This window comes from Hyperolius riggenbachi, chromosome 12, assembly GCF_040937935.1.
Source record: "Hyperolius riggenbachi isolate aHypRig1 chromosome 12, aHypRig1.pri, whole genome shotgun sequence".
NCBI lineage: Eukaryota > Metazoa > Chordata > Amphibia > Anura > Hyperoliidae > Hyperolius > Hyperolius riggenbachi.
The window spans coordinates 176,169,418-176,191,346 of record NC_090657.1 but is presented as its reverse complement, the minus strand read 5'-3'; the positions used below and the strand labels follow the sequence as shown (position 1 = coordinate 176,191,346).

Below are 21,929 nucleotides of genomic sequence, written 5' to 3'. Positions count from 1 at the left end.
TGCCGTTGTCTGATCTAGTGAAAGATAAACTACTGTACAACTCCATATCGTGTTTCTGAAAATTCTCGTAAATCTATATAGCTACCCTGCACCCCTGCTGGGTCTCTATACGTGACAAGCGTGCGTATCCAGACAGGTGATGCCCACCTAGAGTACTTTCTATCCTGCCGGGGCCCTTCTAAGTACCTTGAAAGATACTATGTGATGGATATAAGCAAGGACAACTGCAGACAGATGTCTGACCACCTGTTATTCTCAGCAAGACATCTACTTGTTATAGCTTGATGGCAACCATAAGCCTCTCCTGCTGAAGGTCTAACCACGCATCCCTTGCAACTGATCTATTGAAAGGAAAACTTCTATACAGCTCTGAAGGAGGGGGACAATTATTTTTAGCATATTCGCTTCTGAGGAATCAATGCCACTGCCTCGTAGCTTGTCTGCTCTGTGGACTACAAGAGAGCAGTCGAAGACAGATGTAGTTTCGGCCCAACTAGGGACCAACCAAGGCGCATTATGTTGGGTACAGACCTGCTCTGATGCAAGATAATATCTGACTCCTGCTGTGAAGATGGATAAACCACAACAGAAGATTTGTGACAGCTCTTTAACCTCTGCAGTTCTTTGGACTCCATATCATTGTCCTGCCCCATGCTAGCTTTTGGGACTAAACTGGACCTCCACAAATACCGTAATTAGACGTAGAGACGATCGCTGTGGGGGAACTATGAAAGCCTATGTGAAAAAGACTAGACCAGGAGCCAAATGGTGCAGTATTGTAGTATAAAATTATAGACTTAAATAAATACCGGTACATGTGGTATTTTACCTCTCCAGATGATTGGTTCATCTGGAGAGGTAAGATACCTCATGTATTTATTTATGTCTTTATAACGTATACTCTGAGAGATCTATATTTTTGGGCGCTTCCACCCTACTACATTTTCCGTGTATAATATCCACCAAAAATTCTCTCCATCCATATCATCCACACACAGCCAATGTCCACCAAGATCTCTCTATCCACGAGATCCACCAAGATATCTTTTCATCCAGACGAGCCAATTAAGTACCTAACAAGAATGAGAGTGGTGGGCATGGCCAAACACTGGCAAATTTCTGACCTCCTATTGAGGACAACATCTTTCCATAGCAGAAGCATGATTATTCCTTTGGCATCTGCTGTCCAATGGATCCAAAGCTAAGTGCCTACTAAAGCTTGGCACACACATCCAATTTTGACTGGCCAATCGTACCAATTTCCCACCTTCATATAGTATGAGGGTCACCAGACTCTGAAGGGTAACCTACACAATCTTTTCATAGTATTCAATATACTTGGAGGCGGTAAAATTGACCAGCGCTTGGCCAATCAAAGTTTGACCTGTGTACCATAGTGCGGTGGGATCACATATGGTCTAATGCAGGTAGATGCCTTACCACCTGTTGTTCTCAGCATAACACCTGCCTGTATGGTTGAGGTCCAGCTGGTTGTAGATGTGAGATGACAAGTTTCAGCTGGGTGGAATAACCTCTCTTTAGTGTGTGTAAGAGCTGGTCGTTTTATTCTACAGAAATCCTTTACGAGGAGAACTCAAGGAGAAGCATGCAAAGCAATGCATTTAATTGGATAACTGATTGCTAAAGACGCATACAGATGTATGAAGGGATCAGCGCTTGATCCCTCAGGAGAACTCTTAATAGACCTCTCTCGCTATGTTTTAGCAGAATGACGCACCTGATGCTATGGGGAGGGAAGGAGAGACCATGTGTGACGCACAATGGAGCGATGGTGTGGGGGGGGAGCACAATGCTTTTGACTGCCTATTGCCCTCTACTGCCTTCTAGTTACACCAGGGGTGCAGCTAAGGTTTTTGTGGCCCCAAGCGGGCTGTAGGAAGTGGCCCTATCCTGCGGCGAAAAATGGGTGTGGCTATCCCGCATAAGTGGGCGTGGCCATGACATGTGGGTGGAACTGGAGGGCGGATTGGGGTGGGGCTGTTTGCGGGGAAAATGGATGTGGGGGTGATTGAGGCGCGCGCAGATGGATTTGGCCATGACATTGTATGGGCAGAGCTTAACCGTAGCGCAGCAAATATAGCCAACTATGACCATTAAATAATAAATGCAGCAACAGTTACCCCAGACACCAGAAAATAAAAACGCAATTTGTGCAACATTTTAGCAGAAAACAAACGCAATTTGTGCAACATTTCAACAGAAAACAAACGGAATTTGGGCCACATTTCAGCAGAAATCAAACGCAATTTGGGCACATTTCAGCAGAAATCAAACGCAATTTGGGCCACATTTCAGCAGAAATCGAACGCAATTAGGGCCACATTTCAGCAGAAATCAAATGCAATTTGGGCACATTTCAGCAGAAATCAAACGCAATTTGGGCACATTTTCAGCAGAAATCAAACGCAATTTGGGCACATTTCAGCAGAAATCAAACGCAATTTGGGCACATTTTCAGCAGAAATCAAACGCAATTTGGGCACATTTTCAGCAGAAATCAAACGCAATTTGGGCACATTTCAGCAGAAATCAAACGCAATTTGGGCACATTTTCAGCAGAAATCAAACGCAATTTGGGCACATTTTCAGCAGAAATCAAACGCAATTTGGGCACATTTTCAGCAGAAATCAAACGCAATTAGAGCACATTTTCAGCAGAAATCAAACGCAATTTGGGCACATTTTCAGCAGATATCAAACGTAATTAGGGCCACATTTTCAGCAGAAATCAAACACAATTAGGGAACAGTTCAGCAGAAATCAAACACAATTAGGGCACATTTTCAGCAGAAATCAAACGCAATTTGGGCACTGTTCAGCAGAAATCAAACGCAATTAGGGCATATTTTCAGCAGATATCAAACGCAATTAGGGCACATTTTCAGCAGAAATCAAACACAATTAGGGAACAGTTCAGCAGAAATCGAACGCAATTAGGGCACATTTTCAGCAGATATCAAACGCAATTAGGGCCACATTTTCAGCAGAAATCAAACACAATTAGGGAACAGTTCAGCAGAAATCAAACACAATTACGGCACAGTTCAGCAGAAATCGAACGCAATTAGGGCACAGTTCAGCAGAAATCAAACACAATTAGGGCACATTTTCAGAGCTGCAAAAAGAAAAGGATTTACTCACCTGGCACTGGCAGAAGTCTTCTCTCCCCGTCTCCTCTCCTGGCCGGCTCCTCAGGCGCGCAGTTCCCACGGAGCTCCCTCCCTCCTCCAATCTCCCGCGCTGATTGAATCAGGGCTACGGGAAGATGGCCACCCGAAGCCCTGTACTGGTGGCGTATAAATAGTCTCCAGAGCAGGGCTTCGGCGGCGGCCATCTTCCCGTAGCCCTGCCCTGCTCTGCTCTGCCAGCCCCGCGGGGCTGCTGGGAAACAGTGACGTCACGCCGACGTCACTGAGCCGCCGAGGCCCCTATGATCTTGAGGCCCCAAGCGACCGCTTGGTTCGCTTTATGCCTCGCGGCGCCCCTGAGTTACACCTTTGACCAGGATTTTTCTAAATTGCTTCAGTGGGATCTGGATTCGATGTCTTTTGACTGCTAAACATTTACCTGTTTCCCCAAGGCGTCCTCAAACTGAAGATTTTTTTGAGCAATAGGGACGGTCGTAAATGCCGATTTCCGATTGCGCCAATTTCAGCCAATTCTGATTCCACAGATTTCCAATTTGCAAAATAAGATTTATGAGGAAAATCTTTTTTTTGTCATTTTGTTAATAAGTTCAGAATCAGGTTTATTCACCCAACATGACTGGGTCATGCCTGGAATGGGGTTTGGCACAGAAAAACAGCTCAGCATAGGAGGACAATAATCACTAAGACAGCAACCGTGGCAACAACACTAAAACTAAGCCAACCATAAAAGCTAAACACTCATATTATAAGTGATTGACAATACAGTTATAATGCAGCTTTACGGAAGTGTGACACTGGAGTGTGACATTTGAGACTGGAACGCAAAAAGCAGCAGCTGTACCTGTCCATCATCCAATCATGAGCATATGCTCTGGCTACAGCCATTGTATAGAGTTCGAGAGTTTGACAGCGGAGGGGAAGGAGTTCATATACCTAGCTGTCTTGGTGGAGATGGCTAGAAGCCATCTCCCAGATAAAAACCGGTTAAAGTAGCGGTGGCCTGGATGTGAGGGCTCATTTGCAATCCTCTGTGCTCTGGAGCGCAGTCTGGGAGTTGTAGAGGTCAAGCGCGGGAGGTGTTTCCCGATGATTCTCTCCGTTGACCTGATGACCCTCTCTAGCTTGTATCTGTTAGTTAATAATTAAAATTAAATTTAGTTAATAATTAAGAAAAAAATCAGAATCCGTACAGTTTGCAGATGTACGTTATTATGTGTACATCCGCAATACACGTCCGAATTTACTTCTTCTTTTTTTCTCTGATTGGCCAGATTGACCAGTCAGAGAATGCAGAATTTTTCCTTGAACATCAGATTGCCGTGGCAATTATAGACCAATCACAAGACTCCGATACTATCGTGTATTTCCTAGTCTTGCCATTGGCCTAAAATGTCCGGGGAATTCTGAATGACCGCGGCAAAATTCTGCATTCCCTGATTGGTTCAATACTTCCGAGCTCTGTGGTAGGGCTAAAATTACTGAGTTGGGGTAATGCTGTATTTATGCAGGAATCCGATTTCTGATGCCGTTTTTTTCCAATTAAAGATTCAATTCAGAAATCGGTAGTCCGCGGAAATTTTCCGACAATCCCTATTGAGCAACAGTAGGCTAATGCGACACCCAAACCACTGTCACTGGATCCAGCTGGTTCACCCCTGAGATGGCGGTTGGCACAGCGTGGACCTGTCACACCCGTCTTTCTGCACGTTATCATCTGGACGCTATCCCCTTCCCCTGGCGCTTTCTTTCATCATGTAGATGAGCCGTTCTCTGAGACGAGGAATGGAGACTGATCGCGGCTGGCCTCGCTAAATTAGGGTCAGTTGCCAATTACACAGCTAGATTATAATCACTCTGGTCTCTTAAGAGTCCTAATTAGGCTGGTGTCGGATAAAAGGACCACTTACGGCCCGGACTGTGGATGGATAGACGTAAGAAATGCCCTTTGTGGAACGGATAGTCTTATCATACATCAGAGTCCTGCTGTAAAACGAGACAATGAGGCCCGCGTCTGTTCTAGGAACTTTGGGTGTCTTATGTCTCCTGCTTCTGATGTCACTGCGGAAATTACAACTGCTGACCTCCACAAAGTAATGAAAGGATTATCACTGTCGCACAGAACGTAGGGCTACAATAGTCAGTTTGGGCCAATTTTATGCATTTGGATTTTTTTGAATGCCACATCATTTGATTTTACATATTCTAGATTAAGGCAAACCTGAAGCGAATATAAACGTATGAGATAATGAATTGTAAGTTTAGTACAGCTAAAAAATGGAACATAAGTATCAAAGAAAAGTCTCATGTCATTTTCCAGTACAGGAAGAATTAAAAAAAAAACTTTGTTATCAATGAGTGGCAGCTCCAGGATTTTTTTGGGAGGGAAGGGTGGTATGCAGGTGCTAGACCAATTTCTGGGGTAGTTGATGACCCGTGCACCGCAAAAAAAATGGGTGGGGCCACAACCTGTGCCACTGCAAAAATGGGCGTGGCCATGACTGGATGAGGGCGGAGCTAACTGTAATTTAAAGTGAACCCGAGGTGAGAGTGATATGGAGGCTGCCATATTTATTTCCTTTTAAACAATACTAGTTGCCTGGCAGCCCTGCTGATCTATTTGGCTGCAGTAGTGAACTGAATTACACCAGAAACAAGCATGCAGTTAATCTTGTCAGTTCTGCCAATACTGCCAGAAACCCCTGACCTGCTGCATGCTTGTTCAGGGTCTATGGTTGAAAGAATTAGAGGCAGAGGACCAGCACGGCAGCCAGGCAACTGGTATTACCTAAAAGGAGATAAATATGGCAGCCTCAATATTATTCTCACCTTGGGTTCCCTTTCAAAGTGCAACGCAAAGACAGTGGGCCCAAGTTTTGGTGACCCTTTCCCCAGAAAATTCACATAATTGTGCAGGTTTTCTCAAGAAAATACACGTAATGTGAGCAGATTTGCCCAGAAAATACATTCTATCACGTGGCAGATTTGACCAGAAAATACATGCAATCATATGGAAGATTTGACCAGAAAATACATGCAATCATGTGGCAAATTTGACCAGAAAATACGTGCAATCATGTGGCAGATTTGACCAGAAAATACATGCAATCGTGGCAGATTTGATCAGAAAATATGTACAATCATGTGGCAGATTTGACCAGAAAATATGTGCAATCATCTGGCAGATTTGACCAGAAAATACGTGCTATCATGTGTCAGATTTATCCAGAAAATACATGCAATCATGTGGCAGATTTGACCAGAAAATACGTGCAATCATGTGGCAGATTTGACCAGAAAATAAGTGCAATCATGTGGCAGATTTGACCAGAAAATACGTGCAATCATGTGGCAGACCTGACCAGCAAATACACCTGCTAATATAAATGTAAAAAAAAAAATTACTCACCTGCAGAAGACCTCCTGTCCCGGCCTCCGTCCGGCGTGCAGCTCCCATGATCCTCTGCAGCCAGCAACTGAAACTCCCGTGCTGAGAGCAGGGCTACGGGAAAATGGCATCTGAAGTCCTGCACTGCAGACTCAAAGTCTCCAGAGCAGGGCTTCGGACACCATTTTACCGTAGCCCTGCGCTGCCGGAGCTGGGGAGTTCACACTGGGGGGGTGCTTGGAGAATTTTAGGGGGTGCTTCAGCACCCCAAAGCACCCCCCTGGTGCCGCCACTGTTATCAATGCAAAAGAGCTTCTCTGAGCTATTTGATGAACTTGGGTTGAATACAGTCCTGTTTTCTAAAGCACTTAAAGTGTACCCGAGGCGACATGTGACATGATGAGATAAACATGTGTATGTACAGTACAAAACATATTAATATATTAATAACCAGGCTGTTTTACTTGTGTTATTTTTCTGCCTAAAAGAGTTAATTTCTAGGCATGGAAGTGACAGCTTCTGTCTTGTCAGTATCTTGTCTGGAATATAGTAAGCATCACTGATAACCTAATTACAGTCATATACGTTTTCCTGACCAGAAAAGTGATCTTGAGGAGTAGGAGCATGAATACAATTTTTTATCTCATCAGTTTATTTTTACCTCGAGTTCACTTTAAACAGCCAAGAAATAGTGAGCGACAGTTTGTGATAAGGTTTTAGGGCTCATTCACACCAGGGGCGTTTTTGGCCTTTTTTCAAGTGCAGGCAATTTTTAAAATCGCCCACAAAACGCTTGTGCAATGAATCTCTCTAAGAAGGTTCATATCAGTGCGGTTCATGCGCTGTGCGTTCAGCCAAGCACTGCCTGTGCCATTTTTGCTATAATGGAAGGTATAGGAAGAGCGCTAAACACTCACAAAACCGCTTTATGCAGCGATTGTGTTCGCGTTTTTAGAATTTATTCTTTTCTGGGTCAAAGAGTTCACTTCCTGACTTGCATCAGGGAGTGAATTACAAAACCGCTCTGGAAAAGTGATTAGAACAACGCCTTTACCAGAAACGCAGTGCGTAGTGGAGCGCTGGGAGGGTGAAAAAAATAGAAGTGCAAAAAACCGCAAAACGCTTGCGTTTTTGACTTTAGGTGTGAATGAATCCTTACTGCAGAAAAGTTCAAAGTGTCGTTATTTCTGTTGTTTTTTTTATAGCTTAAAAGACAGAGTGTGGTTTTTAAAATTGCAAATGTGACAGAATGATGCAATTTTATTTGAAATAAAATGCTATATAACTGAAAATGGGAATATGCAACTCTTTTCTTTGCTACGAGTGTTCTATTCATTATCTGTACTACACATACAATCAGGGCCGGTTCTAGACTTTTCGCCGCCTCAGGCAAACTGCAGTGCCCCCCCAAAAACACCCTCACTATAGGTAGGTAGCCAGTTATAGGAAGTCGCCTCACTTGGCATCATGGGTGGACCGGACCTGCATACTATTCATTATATCATATGTTTTTTGGTGGTTTTTTTTCCGTTTCAGGTTTGCTTTAAAAATTATTCCACATTGGAATTCCAATAGTTCACTTTGCAAAGCATGCTGGTATTTCTAGCAAGAAACCCCAGCATAAGCTTCTCATTTGGAGGCTGCTCCTTCTGTTACCATGATGTAAATAGATAGGGAGTTCATCACATTTACTTGCCTGGGAGACGGGAACATGCATTTCTTATGATTATTTTATTTGTACTTTGTGCTGCCAGTAGGTTGTGCCCAAACAAATGTGTTCTACAAATCAGTTACCTCAGTTTATGAGTTACAGAGAACACTGAGAGACTGAGTGCAGTTTTTACAATCAGCTGCCAATCAAGGATTTCTGTTGTCGCCATCAGCAGTGTGAAGGAGCATGCCACCTGCTGGATATATTAGGTATATAGTTCTAATTCCCATGCAACATATTTTCTTCCAACATTTGGAGCAAGCAAGCACTTCTTGCAGGCATTAGGATGCTCCACATGCCAAAAAAGCAGCATTGCTTATCTGATGAAGCAGGTGAGACTCACAAAATGTTGTGCATGGTGTTACATGCATTTATTTTTTTATTTTTTTTGCTGATGATGACTTTTTGTAGGATCCCCCAGTTTTATTTCATGTTTAAAAGCTAACAAAGTAGGTTTAATGTTTTCAAAGTCTCAGCTGAATGACTTAATCTTTTATGCTGGGAATACACCATGAGATATTTTGGCACATAGATGGTTCAATAGATAATTTCCAACAGGTCCGATCTTCTTCTCATAGAAGTGAATGGAAATTGATAAGAAGAACAAGCTGAAAATTGATCGGCTGAAAAATCTCGTGTATTCCCAACAAGTGTTCCAGATCCACAATCTATGACCTTTTTTAAAAAAAAATAAAATCTAGTCCCTGCACTCAGAAGCTGTCCTCTGGCAGGCAAGGGTATTACAGCTTGTAATTGTTTATCAGTGGGTCATGCTATAGTCTGACTTGGTGTGTCTAGAGAGAAACTGTCATTTGCATACCTGAATTCTTAACCCTCACAGTGAGGAAAAGAAAAAAGCAACAGAGCTTAGTTAAATGTATGCTTGGCATTGTACATACACACGTCTCATGTCATTTGTCAGTTTACCTTCCCATTAAGGAGGTAAGTGCCCAACAGCTTAAGGTGGCTATACATGTAGCGATTTGGCTGTACAATGGACCATTTGATTTGATCATTTTGTAGAATCGAGAGAGAATTGAGTGTATTCCAGAATTCCCAATCAATGAAAAGTGGCTGATATGTAGAATCGACCAGCTTAGTCGATCGAGTAGGATGCAAGGTATCGATCGCACAAACATCGGCCACTGTTCACATGCCATTCGATCGACTCTGAATCAATTTCTGCATACAGTGGATGGAGACACAAGATCGGTCATATCGATTCGTGGAGGTGAATCACATAGGATATCGCAGGTAATGTGTGGGCCACTAATCGATTGTCTTTCAATCAACCATACGGAAGTCGATAAATTGATCGCTTCGTCAATTGAATCAGAATCGCTAGATGTATGGCCACTTTTACACTCCTATTTAATTATACTTTTAACACTTGTGGTGCCCGTCCTTTTATTTATCTACAATATTTTACAGTTAATAATCATTATTTACTTCTAAGCAGGCAACAGGTCCTCTTTGTAAAGCCACATGTCTCCTGATGTTGATTCTATGTCTCCTCTGACAGGCTACGACATGATGGTGGTGTTTGGATTGTATGACAAGCATTATTCCTCCATCAGCGGTGTGTCGCTTGATGCCTTTGTCTTAGGCCATTCCAGGATATACAGCATTGCCGAGAACGCCCAGCTTACCGTGCGCACCAGGTAAGATGGGTCATCCAGCACACTGGCATTTGTATGTAACGTAATGAGTAAAAATATGCCACATGGATGGTGGGTGGATGCCAGGGGCATGTCTTGGGTGCAGTTCTTGGATTGTGACCTTGAGGTTGGTTTTCGTTTACGGTCTTGGCTGAGTGATGTTGTTTATATCAGCTCTACCTAACTTTCCACATTAAAGGGATGCGTAAAGGTCCATACACACATCCAATTTCAATTGTCAAGTATAGTCTATCTAGGGTAAACTATGTGAAAATCCTTTGAACGGATACACATGCTAGACCGCAGTTGTCGGCAAGTGACCAATGCCCGACGGTTAGCGATAAGCAAATCATGTTGACACCCATTTAAATGCAGCGCTGCACAATGACGGTCTGCTGTTCGGATCGTTACTGGAAGCGTGAAAATTAGGACCCGGAAGTCCGAAATTCAACACACGTACGTACATTTAATGAATCGCTCATTTGTTATTGTTCTGTAGGACAAGTCGGTCTACGTGGACAGTGATCATCTTTTACCATTGGTGGGAGACTTTTTTTAAAAAACAATTCTTGGTCAAGCCCTTTTTTATCGTTCATTTTCGACAACCATGGTCTAGTGTGTGTACGGAGCTTTTCATAGAAGCGGTAAGCTTGTATGATCAAGATTTTATCATTAGTGGGCAGATAGACCAAGGGACAGATCTCTCTCTTATCGAATCTGATCGGAAAAAGGATTGTTGCCTGCCCGTACACCACAGGCCAATTCTCAACAGAGTTTGGCATGAAATCTATCAGGTATTGGCTTAGCGACATCGCCCCACCACCTACCTGCCCGCCCCCCAAGTGTCAATGTCCCCTCCAGTACCCGTGCAGTGTTAAATCTCACCTGTCCAGCTGCCATGACTACCAGCCTCCTCCGCTGTCACCCCTGCGTGCACCACATGGTGGCATCACACACGCACCTGATGCCACACAGTGGCCGGGAGTTGCGTCAGCAGGGCAGATGAGAATTTACATGTATCTGTGATGTTTGTTGATCATTGCGATATCGAACGCCATTACCACCGCACAGGCAATCAAGCACTTTCCAGCATGTCAAATCAATGCATTCAACCCATTTCGGCCAAAAAACGGTTAAACCGTCACTAAGCATGTGTGTTGTGGAACCTAATTTTTTCTGGTTTGTTACAATTATCGAGTCGGATGGTCGATCAGGCTTTAAAATCGAAAGATGTACAGTATGGGCACCTTAAAGGACAACTTTACTGGGAGGTATATGGAGGCTGCCATATTTATTTCAATACCAGTTGCCTGGCTGCCCTTCTGATTTATTTGGCTGTAGTCGTGTCTTAATAACACCAGAATCAAGCATGCAGATAATCTTGATAGATCTGACAATAATTTCAGAAACGCCTGATCTGCTGCATGCTTGTTCAGGGTCTATAGCTAAAAGTATTAGAGGCTGAGGATCAGTAGGACAGCCAGGCAACTGGTATTGCTTAACCTGCTGAGCGGTCTGGACGAGCTCAGCTCGTCCAACACCGCCAGAGGCTGCCGCTCAGGCCCTGCTGGGCCGATTTGCACCAAATAAAAAGCAGCACACGCAGCCGGCACTTTGCCAGCCGCGTGTGCTGCCTGATCGCCGCTGCAGCGCGGCGATCCGCCGCGTGCAGCGGCGAAAGAGGGTCCCCCCAGCCGCCCGAGCCCAGCGTAGCCGGAACAAACAGTTCCGGCCAGCGCTAAGGGCTGGATCGGAGGCGGCTGACGTCAAGACGTCGGCTGACGTCCATGACGTCACTCCGCTCGTCGCCATGGCGACGAGGGAAGCGAAACACGGAGGGCCGCTCATTGCGGCCTTCCGTGTTATCTCTTGCTGCCGGAGGCGATCGGAAGATCGCCTCCGGAGCGCCCTCTAGTGGGCTTTCATGCAGCCAACTTTCAGTTGGCTGCATGAAATAGTTTTTTTTTTTTATTTAAAAAAAACCCTCCCGCAGCCACCCTGGCGATTTAATCAGAACGCCAGGGTGGTTAAAGGATACCCGAATTGACATGTGACATGATGAGATAGACATGTGTATGTACAGTGCCTAGCACACAAATACCTATGCTGTGTCCCTTTTTTTCTTTCTCTGTCTGAAAGATTAAATATCAGCTATGTAAGTGGCTGGCTCAGTCATGACTCAGACAGGAAGTGACTACAGTGTGACCCTCACTGATCAGAAATTCCAACGATAAAACACTTTCCAAGCAGAAAATGGCTTCTGAGAGCAAGAAAGAGGTAAAAAGGGGAATTTCTTATCAGTGAGGGTCACACTGTAGTCACTTCCTGTCTGAGTCAGGACTGAGTCAGCCACTTACATACCTGATATTTAACTCTTTCAGGCAGAGAAAGAAAAAAAAGGAACACAGCACACTTGTGTGCTAGGCATTGTACAAACACATGTCTATCTCATCATGTCACATGTCACTTCGGGTATCCTTTAAAAGGAAATAAATATGGCAGCCTCCATATCCCTCTCACTACAGTTGTCCTTTAAGTTTAGGGAGATCTTCCTCTTTAAAGGGAACCTAAAGTGAGAGGGATATAGAGGCTGCCTATTTATTTCCTTTTTAAAAATGCATATTGCCGGCTATCCTGCTGACCCTCTGCCTCTAATACTTTTAGCCATAGACGCTGAACAAGCATGCAGCAGATCAGGTGTTTCAGACCGAAGTGTGACTGGATTATCTGCATGCTTGTTTCTGGTGTGATTCAGACACTATTACAGCCAAATAGATCAACAGGGCTGCCAGGCAACTGGTATTGTGTAAAAGGAAATAAATATGGAAGCTTCGCTTTAATTTCCCTTTAAGACGTTAGAACTCAGGTACTGCTGCCCAAACATCTGAACATCCGAACACAAAGCAAGGTAAAGGTCAGAGCAGGGAACAGAGATCTCGGAGATCCGCTCACCAAAAAAGGCGTCAGGTTTAGCCTATCTGGCCGCATGAAGAGATTAACATTATCTGCTCTTTGGAGGATAAAAGGCAAAGATTAAACACGAAGGCCGCGGACGGGACATGAAAAGAAGCAACCTGTCTCCCTCCCCTCCCCGGGGCACCCACTGCCCCCGCATCCAATTACTCTACATCTTATAGAGGCAGGTCCTCGGTCAAGCCGAGAAGACGAGGTGTTCCCGCTTCCTGGAGATGAAACGCGCGAGAGCTGAGCGGGAAGAGGCAAAGGTGCGCCGCGGAGAATGCAGAAGCTTAGAAAGAATAAGATGACAGCGACAAGAAATGACGGCCACAAGAAATAACCTCTGTGTTATTGAGGAACTAACTAAAAAGAAATGCAAGCTGGCTAAGTGGTTTTTATAATAATCTTGATCAAAACATCAAATAATTTAGAAATGTATCACTGAAGATATAGTCCAAATCCCCAGACAAAAAGCTGGGATGGGGTGCACTTCTCTGTCTTGTAGCCCCTCTTCTTTTATCCCTCTGTAAATATTTGGAGGCTGAGGACACTGATTGCTGCAATCCTGCCCCATTCTTGCCTGATATGGGATTTAAGCTGTTCGACAACTAGGGGCCTTTTTGTTGTATTTTTTGCTTCATAATGCATTGCACAAGATGTTTTCATAGGGTGGTAGGGCTAGACTGCAGGCAACCAAACTTTTTGTAATATGGACCCGTGCTGTTGTAATACAGGCAGTATGGTAGCTTAGCAGTTTCATGCTAAAGTAAGCAAGGCTATCCTTGAAAAACAAACATGGTCTGGATGGCAGGATGTGTTGCTCCATAGTCTTGTGGTTTCCCAACCGCTTGGCATCCCTGTACGCGTGCAGATGAACAGGCTTCTTAGAGGGGTACCTGTGGCCACCTGCCATTCCTATTTCCCCAGGTGGCGGCAGCACCAGCAGCGGGGGTTGGTTGTTGTGTGATTGGTCATGCTGTGTTACTTTGTCAGACTAGGGGCTGCTGGGTTCTTGCTAATCTACTGCGTGCGATTTTGGACTGCTCTTGTGTTACAATAGCCTTGTCTGACCTTTGACCTTGTTTTGGATTGCCGCCTTTTTGTGGCTACACTTGTTATGGGTGTGAAGATTGTGATGGCCACACTTGTTTAATGATCCCTTCAAGATGGGCCCCCAGGCTGTGAGGGTCACCAGGGGTTGTTGGCAAGTGAAAGGGTGTAAACTTTGGGGGGCCTCATCAAAGATTTGCTGGGGGCCCCATGATTTATACTTACACCCCTGACACTCCTGTATCATGCCTGGTTTTCTTCCAAAAAGGATTGCAAGCAAACGCATTCTGTACTAAAGATCCTTTCACTAGCGTTGAGGTTCCCTCCTTTCAAAAGGGTCCCTACCCTACCTACACCAGTCAACAAGGAAGCAAACCTTTCCTGCTCTTACGCCTGGGAGCCACTGGTGCTTTTCAGGAGATGGGTAAATGCTCACGATTACCGAATTGTGGAAGGCTTGTGATTTCAAACATGATTTCCAGAGCAGTTGCGATTTGGCTCTGCGACCACAATTCTGCAAGTGGAATTACCCCTATAGCAATTGCTGGTCATCTGACCTTCTGTGTGGTAGCATTTGGCCTTGTCCCTGGTAGAGATGGGAAGTTCGGATCTTTTCAATGATCCGGATGATTCGAATCGGATCATTGAAAAGATCCGGATCTTTGATCCGAATCTCGGATCATTTTACAAGGGAAGCATTCGGGGGTGAAATGACTAGCAGGACAGGAGAAAGGGAGGGGGGTGGACACACAGAGAAGGGGAGAAGATGTACAGAGGGCAGGGAGTGGACAGAGAAGGGAGGAGGGACGAGCAGAGAGCAGAAATGTTTGTTTGCACACAATACCCACATGCTACAATCATATGCTTTACATATATTTCACCTATATGTTCATCTGTATACCTTGAATGGAAACGTCGCACAGTGAAAGAAAGCATTCCCCAAAGATAAGTGCAGCTGTTTACAGCCTAGTGCAGGAGGATCATATTGCGCTGCAATAACAGTGCCTGCAAAGTTACTGAGCTGTGCTGAGCTGAGCCAAAAGCTTCCAATGTGTTCACTGTGCAGCACTACGGAACAGACAGCCTATAATGAGCAGCACATTTCAGCCAGTATGTGTGCTCTACACATATCTGGCAGTGGCACTCATGTCCCCTCTACCTGTCCCTGCAAGGCTGGCTCCCCTGAGTCCCTTCCAACAGAGCTATCCATCTCGGCTCTGCTTCCAGGACCCCGCTGAGAGGGGGCGTGTCGCTCCTGGCCCCGCCCCTTTTGCGATCCGAATCACTTATTTTGATGATTCGGATGATTCGACTCACAAAATAGATTCGGATCAAAGATCCGAATCGTTCATGATCCGGACAACACTAGTCCCTGGACTCTGTCTCTGTGTGGCTCTCAAGAGTTTTATCAGTCTCCTTGGCCTCAGATCCTATACTTTGCAGGAATAAGTCCTTGGAACAAACAAAGTGGAAGACTCAGGTCTCCCGTTCCGATAGGGACTGGTCTATAGGTGTAGCTTGTGGTGGAGTTTGGGGTACAGGATCTGAAAGGAAGCTGGTGATCACCTGGAATGCTTAAATCGATATTTGCAAACTATCCCAGCCAGGTGCAGAAATGCACCAATACACCACGGTTGCCGGCATTTCAACTGTACACTGATAACAAGCCAAGTGTTTCTTGGCTAAATTGCACCCAGGGTGAGGGTGTAAAAATCGCCCCATCCTCACCCCCCCCCCCCCAGGTATAGGCATCCACAAAATAGGTTAGCCAGGTCTAGTTGCCCCCACTATAGTCAGGGCCGGATTTGTACTTCCTACCGCCCAAGGCCGACTATTACCAGCCGCCCCAACCGACACACACCCAAAAATGTTTGGGCCGCTGGTGTCCACTATTGCGGCTAGTGCCGAGGTCTCCATGGCAACGTGAAGTGAATCAATCATGTCACACGGGGGAACTGGTCAATCAAGCGATCTACAGGTGATGAGCGTGGTGGGAGCCATCCACCACACACACATAGTCAAAAGTGGCTCACAATTGGACATTGGGTGGGGTCAGCAACACGTAAAAGTGAGTCCTATACCCACTGCTGTCTCCAGGGTAACAGCGCTGGCCAATCAATAATTAAGAAATGGGTACTGTGAGAGGCTGCTTTCTGTATTCTGTACTATTTGCTGGTGCTGCCCCTGGTCCTTTCATCCCCCACACCAAGTGCGTGAGACCCGGCCTTCTGTAACTGCCTGCAGCTGCTGCTATGTCATTGGACAAGGACTGGCTTTTTGCGAGTCACACACTGTTCACAAACGTTTGGTTAACGGACTGCAGCTGCCTGAGCACTGCACAGGCAGATGCCAGCTGGTACTAATAGTGCAGTTATCCTGACCCCTTTCATTTGTTTGGACACTTGCAAATAATGCCCTCTGTCTGCAGGCCGCCCCTTGTTTATCTGGTGCCCTAGGCCATGGCCTATGTGGCCTTGCCAGAAATCCGTCCATGACTATAGTTAGCCAGCTATATGTCCCCAGTATAGGTCAGGCATAGTTTCCCCCAGTATAGGTTAGCTAGGTAGGTGCCTCCAGTATAGGGTAGCCCGTATAGTTGCCACCAGTATAGGTTAGATAGGTGCCCCCAGTATAGGTTAGCTAGGTAGGTGCCTCCAGTATAGGGTAGCCTGTATAGTTGCCACCAGTATAGGTTAGATAGGTAGGTGCCTCCAGTATAGGGTAGCCCATATGGTTGCCACCACTATAGGTTAGATAGGTAGGTGCCTCCAATATAGGTAGTCAGTATATTTGCCCCCAGTATAGGTTAGCTAGGTAGGTGCCCCAGTATAGGTTAGCTAGGTAGGTGCCCCCAGTATAGGTTAGATAGTTGCCCACATTATAGGTTAGATAGGTAGGTGCCCCCGAGTATAGGTTAGAAAGGTAGGTGCCTCCAGTATAGGCACAGCAACGGGGTAGCAGGTATAGCATAGTTCCACACTCACCTTCCTTCCGCGATCCCCCGCAGCCTCTATCTCCTTCCTGTCCCAGGTGTATGTCGCATTAGTAATCGCACCCCCTGTGATGACATGCATTCACGTCATCACTGGGGGCGCTGTTACCAACGTGACGGACGTCGGGACAGGAAGAAGATAGTGGCTGCGGGGGATCATGATAGGTGAGCTGTAAATACACTATGCCCACTTCCCCGCCGCTGCTCCCCCCTCCTGCCGCTCTATCCAGCACCCCGGGCGATCGCACTATTTGCACGCTCATAGAAATGGGGCTGAGTTTTTCAATATTAATCCTTCAGACACAAGAATGTCTTTTATCTTGCCTCTATCTATCGCACGCGAGCTCAGGCCCAGAGAAGGCGGCAGGGTTTCTGGATCAAACTTATAGATTGTTCCCTCTTTGCATGGTTAAAGAGGAGCTGTAGTCAAAATAACATAATGAATAAAATTGCTTTTTTTATTTACAATATTCATTTCTAAAAGATATTGTCAGTGTTTATCCGTTGTAAGATCTTTCCTCACCATGATTTACATTCTGAAATTTAACACAGGTGGCGACATCTCTTTAGTCCTGTCAGGTGATCTCTGCGAAATGGTTCTTACTGAGAATTCTACAGCCAGTACAAAATATACCTGGTGCCCCAGAATGTTAGGGGGAGGAGAATTTCTGCATAGCTAAACAGCCTAGGATAAACATCACTGGAAGGGCGGGGCTACACACCAATACACAGATATAGGAGGTGAAACCAGAAACATTACCAGAAAAGTGGGTATCTTGAACAATTTACTGTATTCTGCTCTAAGTCTCTGCAGTGCTCACCTATAACTGTTTTCTGATGTGTTCCTGAGCCCAGAACTGGTCTCACGCATATCTTTTATATATTCTTACGCTTTCAGGGTGACTAACGGCAACCGTCACGTAAAGGAGCCGTCACTAGTGATGCCCAACAAAGTGTACTGTAAATAATTCCATCTCACATGCAAGTTTCATGCAAATTATATGCAACTCAGAATTAGGCCAATCAGAAAACGACTGAAAGTGCCTTCGATCGATTCCAAGTTGTATACAGTTTGCATTCATTTTGCATGCAACCGGCAATTATTAGCATCTCATTGAGCATCACTCAACTTGTGGCCTAGTATTTATGTAAGTGATGAAGTGCACATTCCGCACATAGCACAAGTTGCATTATGTGCAGCAGAGCAGGATCGTCCCCCAGGCAACCTAAGCAGGTACCTGGGGCCTAGTGGTGTTAAGGGGCCCAACTGCCACCTTCTCTAACCTCTCTCCACTTCAGCTTACCAAAAGAACCACAAGGGGGGCCCAAATCTGCTAGCTTGCCTAGGGCCACATTACATCTTAATTCCATCTCAGAGAGCAGGGCCGGAATTACCATAAAGCATTGTAGGCACGTGCCTACAGGCGCCTGATCATGGAAAGGCGCCTCACTCCCCTCTCCAAGTCCTGTCTTTTTACCCTACGCAGAGTGCCGAGCAGAATGTAACTGAGTGGTTACTCACCCAGCTCTCGCTACTCCACTGACGAGATCTACCTTCAGTAGGGGGCATCAACTACTTAATACTGAGGGTACCTCTGGCTACCTAATGCTAAGGGACACCTTTAGCTATGTCGGGCAAGGGAAGTAAGGGAGGAGTGACAGCTGGGCCAGGTAGCACACTTGCAGTACAGTTCAGTGGGGGTTGGTAGGTTCATGGAGGCCGAAGTGTGGGGTGCCAGGACATCTGTGCCTATAGGCTCCTTTGATGTAAATCCGGGCCTCTCAGAGAGCATACAATGGTGTAACAAGTGTTCTAGAAACAATACTTGTGTTGTGTACATACCTTGAGTGGAGCCATGTGCGCTATGTCACTTGCGTAAATTATACAGTAAAGTTGCCACGCATTGTCTGCACATGGCAAGTTTACAGAGGCGTATCTAGAGGGGTGCAGGCATGGCTTGTGCCATGGGCGCCACAGCACCATGGGCGCCATGGCTGCATCCTCCTCCCTCATGCTTCACCACCATACTGAAGGATTCCTCTCAGGCATTTGTACCCGCTCTTGAACTGGAGGACAACTATCACTACTTATACTGGGAGCAGGGCCGGTTTAAGCTACAATGGGGCCCCAGGGCAAAATAAACCTGCCCCCCCCCCCCCCAACAGATACCCCAGATACCCCGGAGCAAAAATTGGCATTAAGGGACCTTTTTTTGCAGCTGGTATAGTCTCAGTTTGAAGCCCCAATCGGTCGGAGCTCCACATTCTGGCTACCCCAGATAGGTCAGATAAGGTCGATTGGAATTTTTTTTTTCCTCTTGTAGCCACTGGGGGCCCCTACAAGCTCTGGGGCAGCTGCCTCCGTTGCCTCTATGGTAGCGCCGGCCCTGACTGGGAGGTCTATTTATACTGGGGGACACCTGCCAAATCTATACTGGGGGGTTAGTTATACTGAGGGGAACCTCACATTACCTATACTGAGGGACTACTTATACTGGGGGGATTCCTCTTACCACTCATGCTAAAGAAGGCTACTTATACTAAGGAGACATCTCTAACTACATATACTGGGAGGGCAACGTAAACATGGGTCTACTTATACTGGGAGAACTACATCTGGCTACCTATACTAGGGTGCTGCCTCTGGTTACTTTTACTGGGGGGTTAACTCTAGCAACCTATACTGGGGAGACATTGCAGGAAAAGAAGCTGTTATGGGAAAAGGTGGTCTGATGGGGAGGGGGGGGCGGAATTTCAGTGTTTGCCATAGGCGCTATGCCACCCAGGTACGCCCCTGCAAGTTTAGCAGGGTTTAGTCCACACAGTGAAGTGATTTCATGTAATCCATATTGTGTGTTTACAGGAAGTACATTAAAGAGACCCTGTAGTGACATATATTAGAACGCAGTAAATTATTCAGCATCACAAACACTTCCTATATCTATATATTGCTGTTAATTGGTATGCAGCCCCTCCCTCCCAGTGATGCTTACTCTATGCTGTTTAGCTATAGAAATTCTCCTCCCAGAGCATTCTGGGAGACCAGGTATATTTGTATTGCCTTGAACTCTCATTCGACAAACATTCCGCAGTGATGCACCTGCCAGCAGTAAAGATGTCGCCACCTGCGATAAATGTCAGAATGTAAATCAGGGAGAGGAAAGATTTTTCAAAGGGCAAATACTAAATCATTTACAAATGAATATTGTAAATAAATAAATAAGCAATTGTATTCATTATATTCACTAAAGTTCCTCTTTAGTTCTTCTGCAGCGTGTAAACTTGGGTCATATATAGTTACATAGTTTGATTGAAAAAGGGATATCTGTCCATCAAGTTCAACCAGGAGGAAACTAAAAGGAAGTGAAAATCAGGTACATTTCAGTCTTGCACACGTGCATATCCCAGTTGGACCAAGAGAAGGCGCAAAACCCTTACAAGGCCGGAGCCAATTAGCCTTAAATTCCTTCCCGACTCCAGATGGAAATCAAATAAAATCCCTGGATCAACTCTGCTGGGAATTACCTAGTAATTATAGCTGCGGACGTCCTTCAACACAAGGAAAGCATCCAAGCCCCTCTTGAATGCGGATACAGTCAAGAATTTGCCATGAATACTTCCTGTGGTAAAATATTCCAGATAAAACCACTCATACTGTAAATAATCATTTCCTAAATAGATGGCAAAATCTTTTTTCCTCCATACGCAGATCATGTCCCCGTGTCCTTTGCACGAGCCTAGAGACAAAACACTCATCTGCCAAGCTTTTGTATTGCCCTCTGATGTATTTATACATGTTAATCAGGTCACCTCACAGTCGCCTCTTTTTATCCAAGATAAATAAGCCCGGTTTGTTCAGCCTTTCTTGGTAAGTGAGATCTTCCATCCTCTGATTCATTAAGTTGGCTGTCTTTGTGTTCTAATATGTCCAGTGTCCCTCCTGTAGTCTATAGTGTGGTGGTCAAACCTGTACACTATACTCAAGATGTGGCCTCACCAGTGATTTGTACAAGGGTTACATATGACTAAAGAGAAACTATGGGGAAATAACTTAATGATGAATAAAATTGCATTTTTAAAAAATATTTATGAATCATTTAGTCAGTGTTTGCCCATTGTAAAATCTTTCTTCGCCCCAATTTGTATTCTGACATTTATCACAGACGGCAACATCTCTAGTACTGGCAGCCTGGCAGGTGATCTCATCTGAATGTCTGAGAGTTCTAAAGCCAGTAGAAAACATTTCTGGTCTGTCAGAATGATGCTTGGGGGAAGGGGCAGCAATATGTAGCTATATGAAGGGTTTCTGATGCTGTAACCAACATAATTCAAGTAAAAGTGGGTATCCTGAATAATTATTACATACTCCTTTATGTCACTACAGGGCCTTTTTAAGGTCATGCCAGTTATTTTAGCCAAGCCCACAATCTTTTAAGAGCATGGCCACTTTTCATCATGATGTTGCATTTTCCCCTTGTGTCCCGTTATTCTGAGATTTTCTTCCCATGACCATGCCCGGTTTTGCCCCCAGGAATGGGTGATGGAGTTTGAGGAACCCGAAATATGTGGACGGGCATCAATTAATGCTTCAGAGTACTGTTGGTTCTGTTTGGCCAATCAGACAAAGTGGCTACCCCACCAGTGGATCCAGAAAATCCAAAGCACCACCACTACACAGTTCCCAGTACCACACCTGGGAATCGCTGGCAATGGTGCACAGTAGTCTAGTCCTCTCCTCCTGTCCACCTCACATTCCCACTCCTCCCAACCAGTGGAAGGAGAGGCCCAATGAGACCCTTCTTGCCCTAGATAGCTCAGTGGCCTGGGGGCTTGGTGACAGTGAGACTTGGTTGCCTGTCCAAATCCGTCCCTGCTTATTTGAAAAAAAATTATTCTGTGTTTTTCTTTAATGTAGACTCTTCCATCCCTCGGTGTAATAACGAGGGTCTGTCTGGTCACTCCAGTATATATTTTGTCAGTTCCGCAGAATGCACCTTGGCGACGT

The 21,929-nt window shown here is 45.3% G+C and overlaps 1 protein-coding gene across 2 annotated transcripts in view; it reads left to right on the top strand.

Annotated features, from left to right (window-relative positions):
- COL20A1 (collagen type XX alpha 1 chain) overlaps positions 1 to 21,929 on the top strand; it is a 298,926-nt gene that overhangs the window by 174,765 nt on the left and 102,232 nt on the right. For both annotated transcript variants that reach the window (XM_068264036.1, XM_068264037.1), the window contains exon 21: positions 9,789 to 9,927. In XM_068264036.1, coding sequence (XP_068120137.1) covers positions 9,789 to 9,927 — 139 coding nt within the window. The remainder of the gene's footprint in view (positions 1 to 9,788; positions 9,928 to 21,929) is intronic.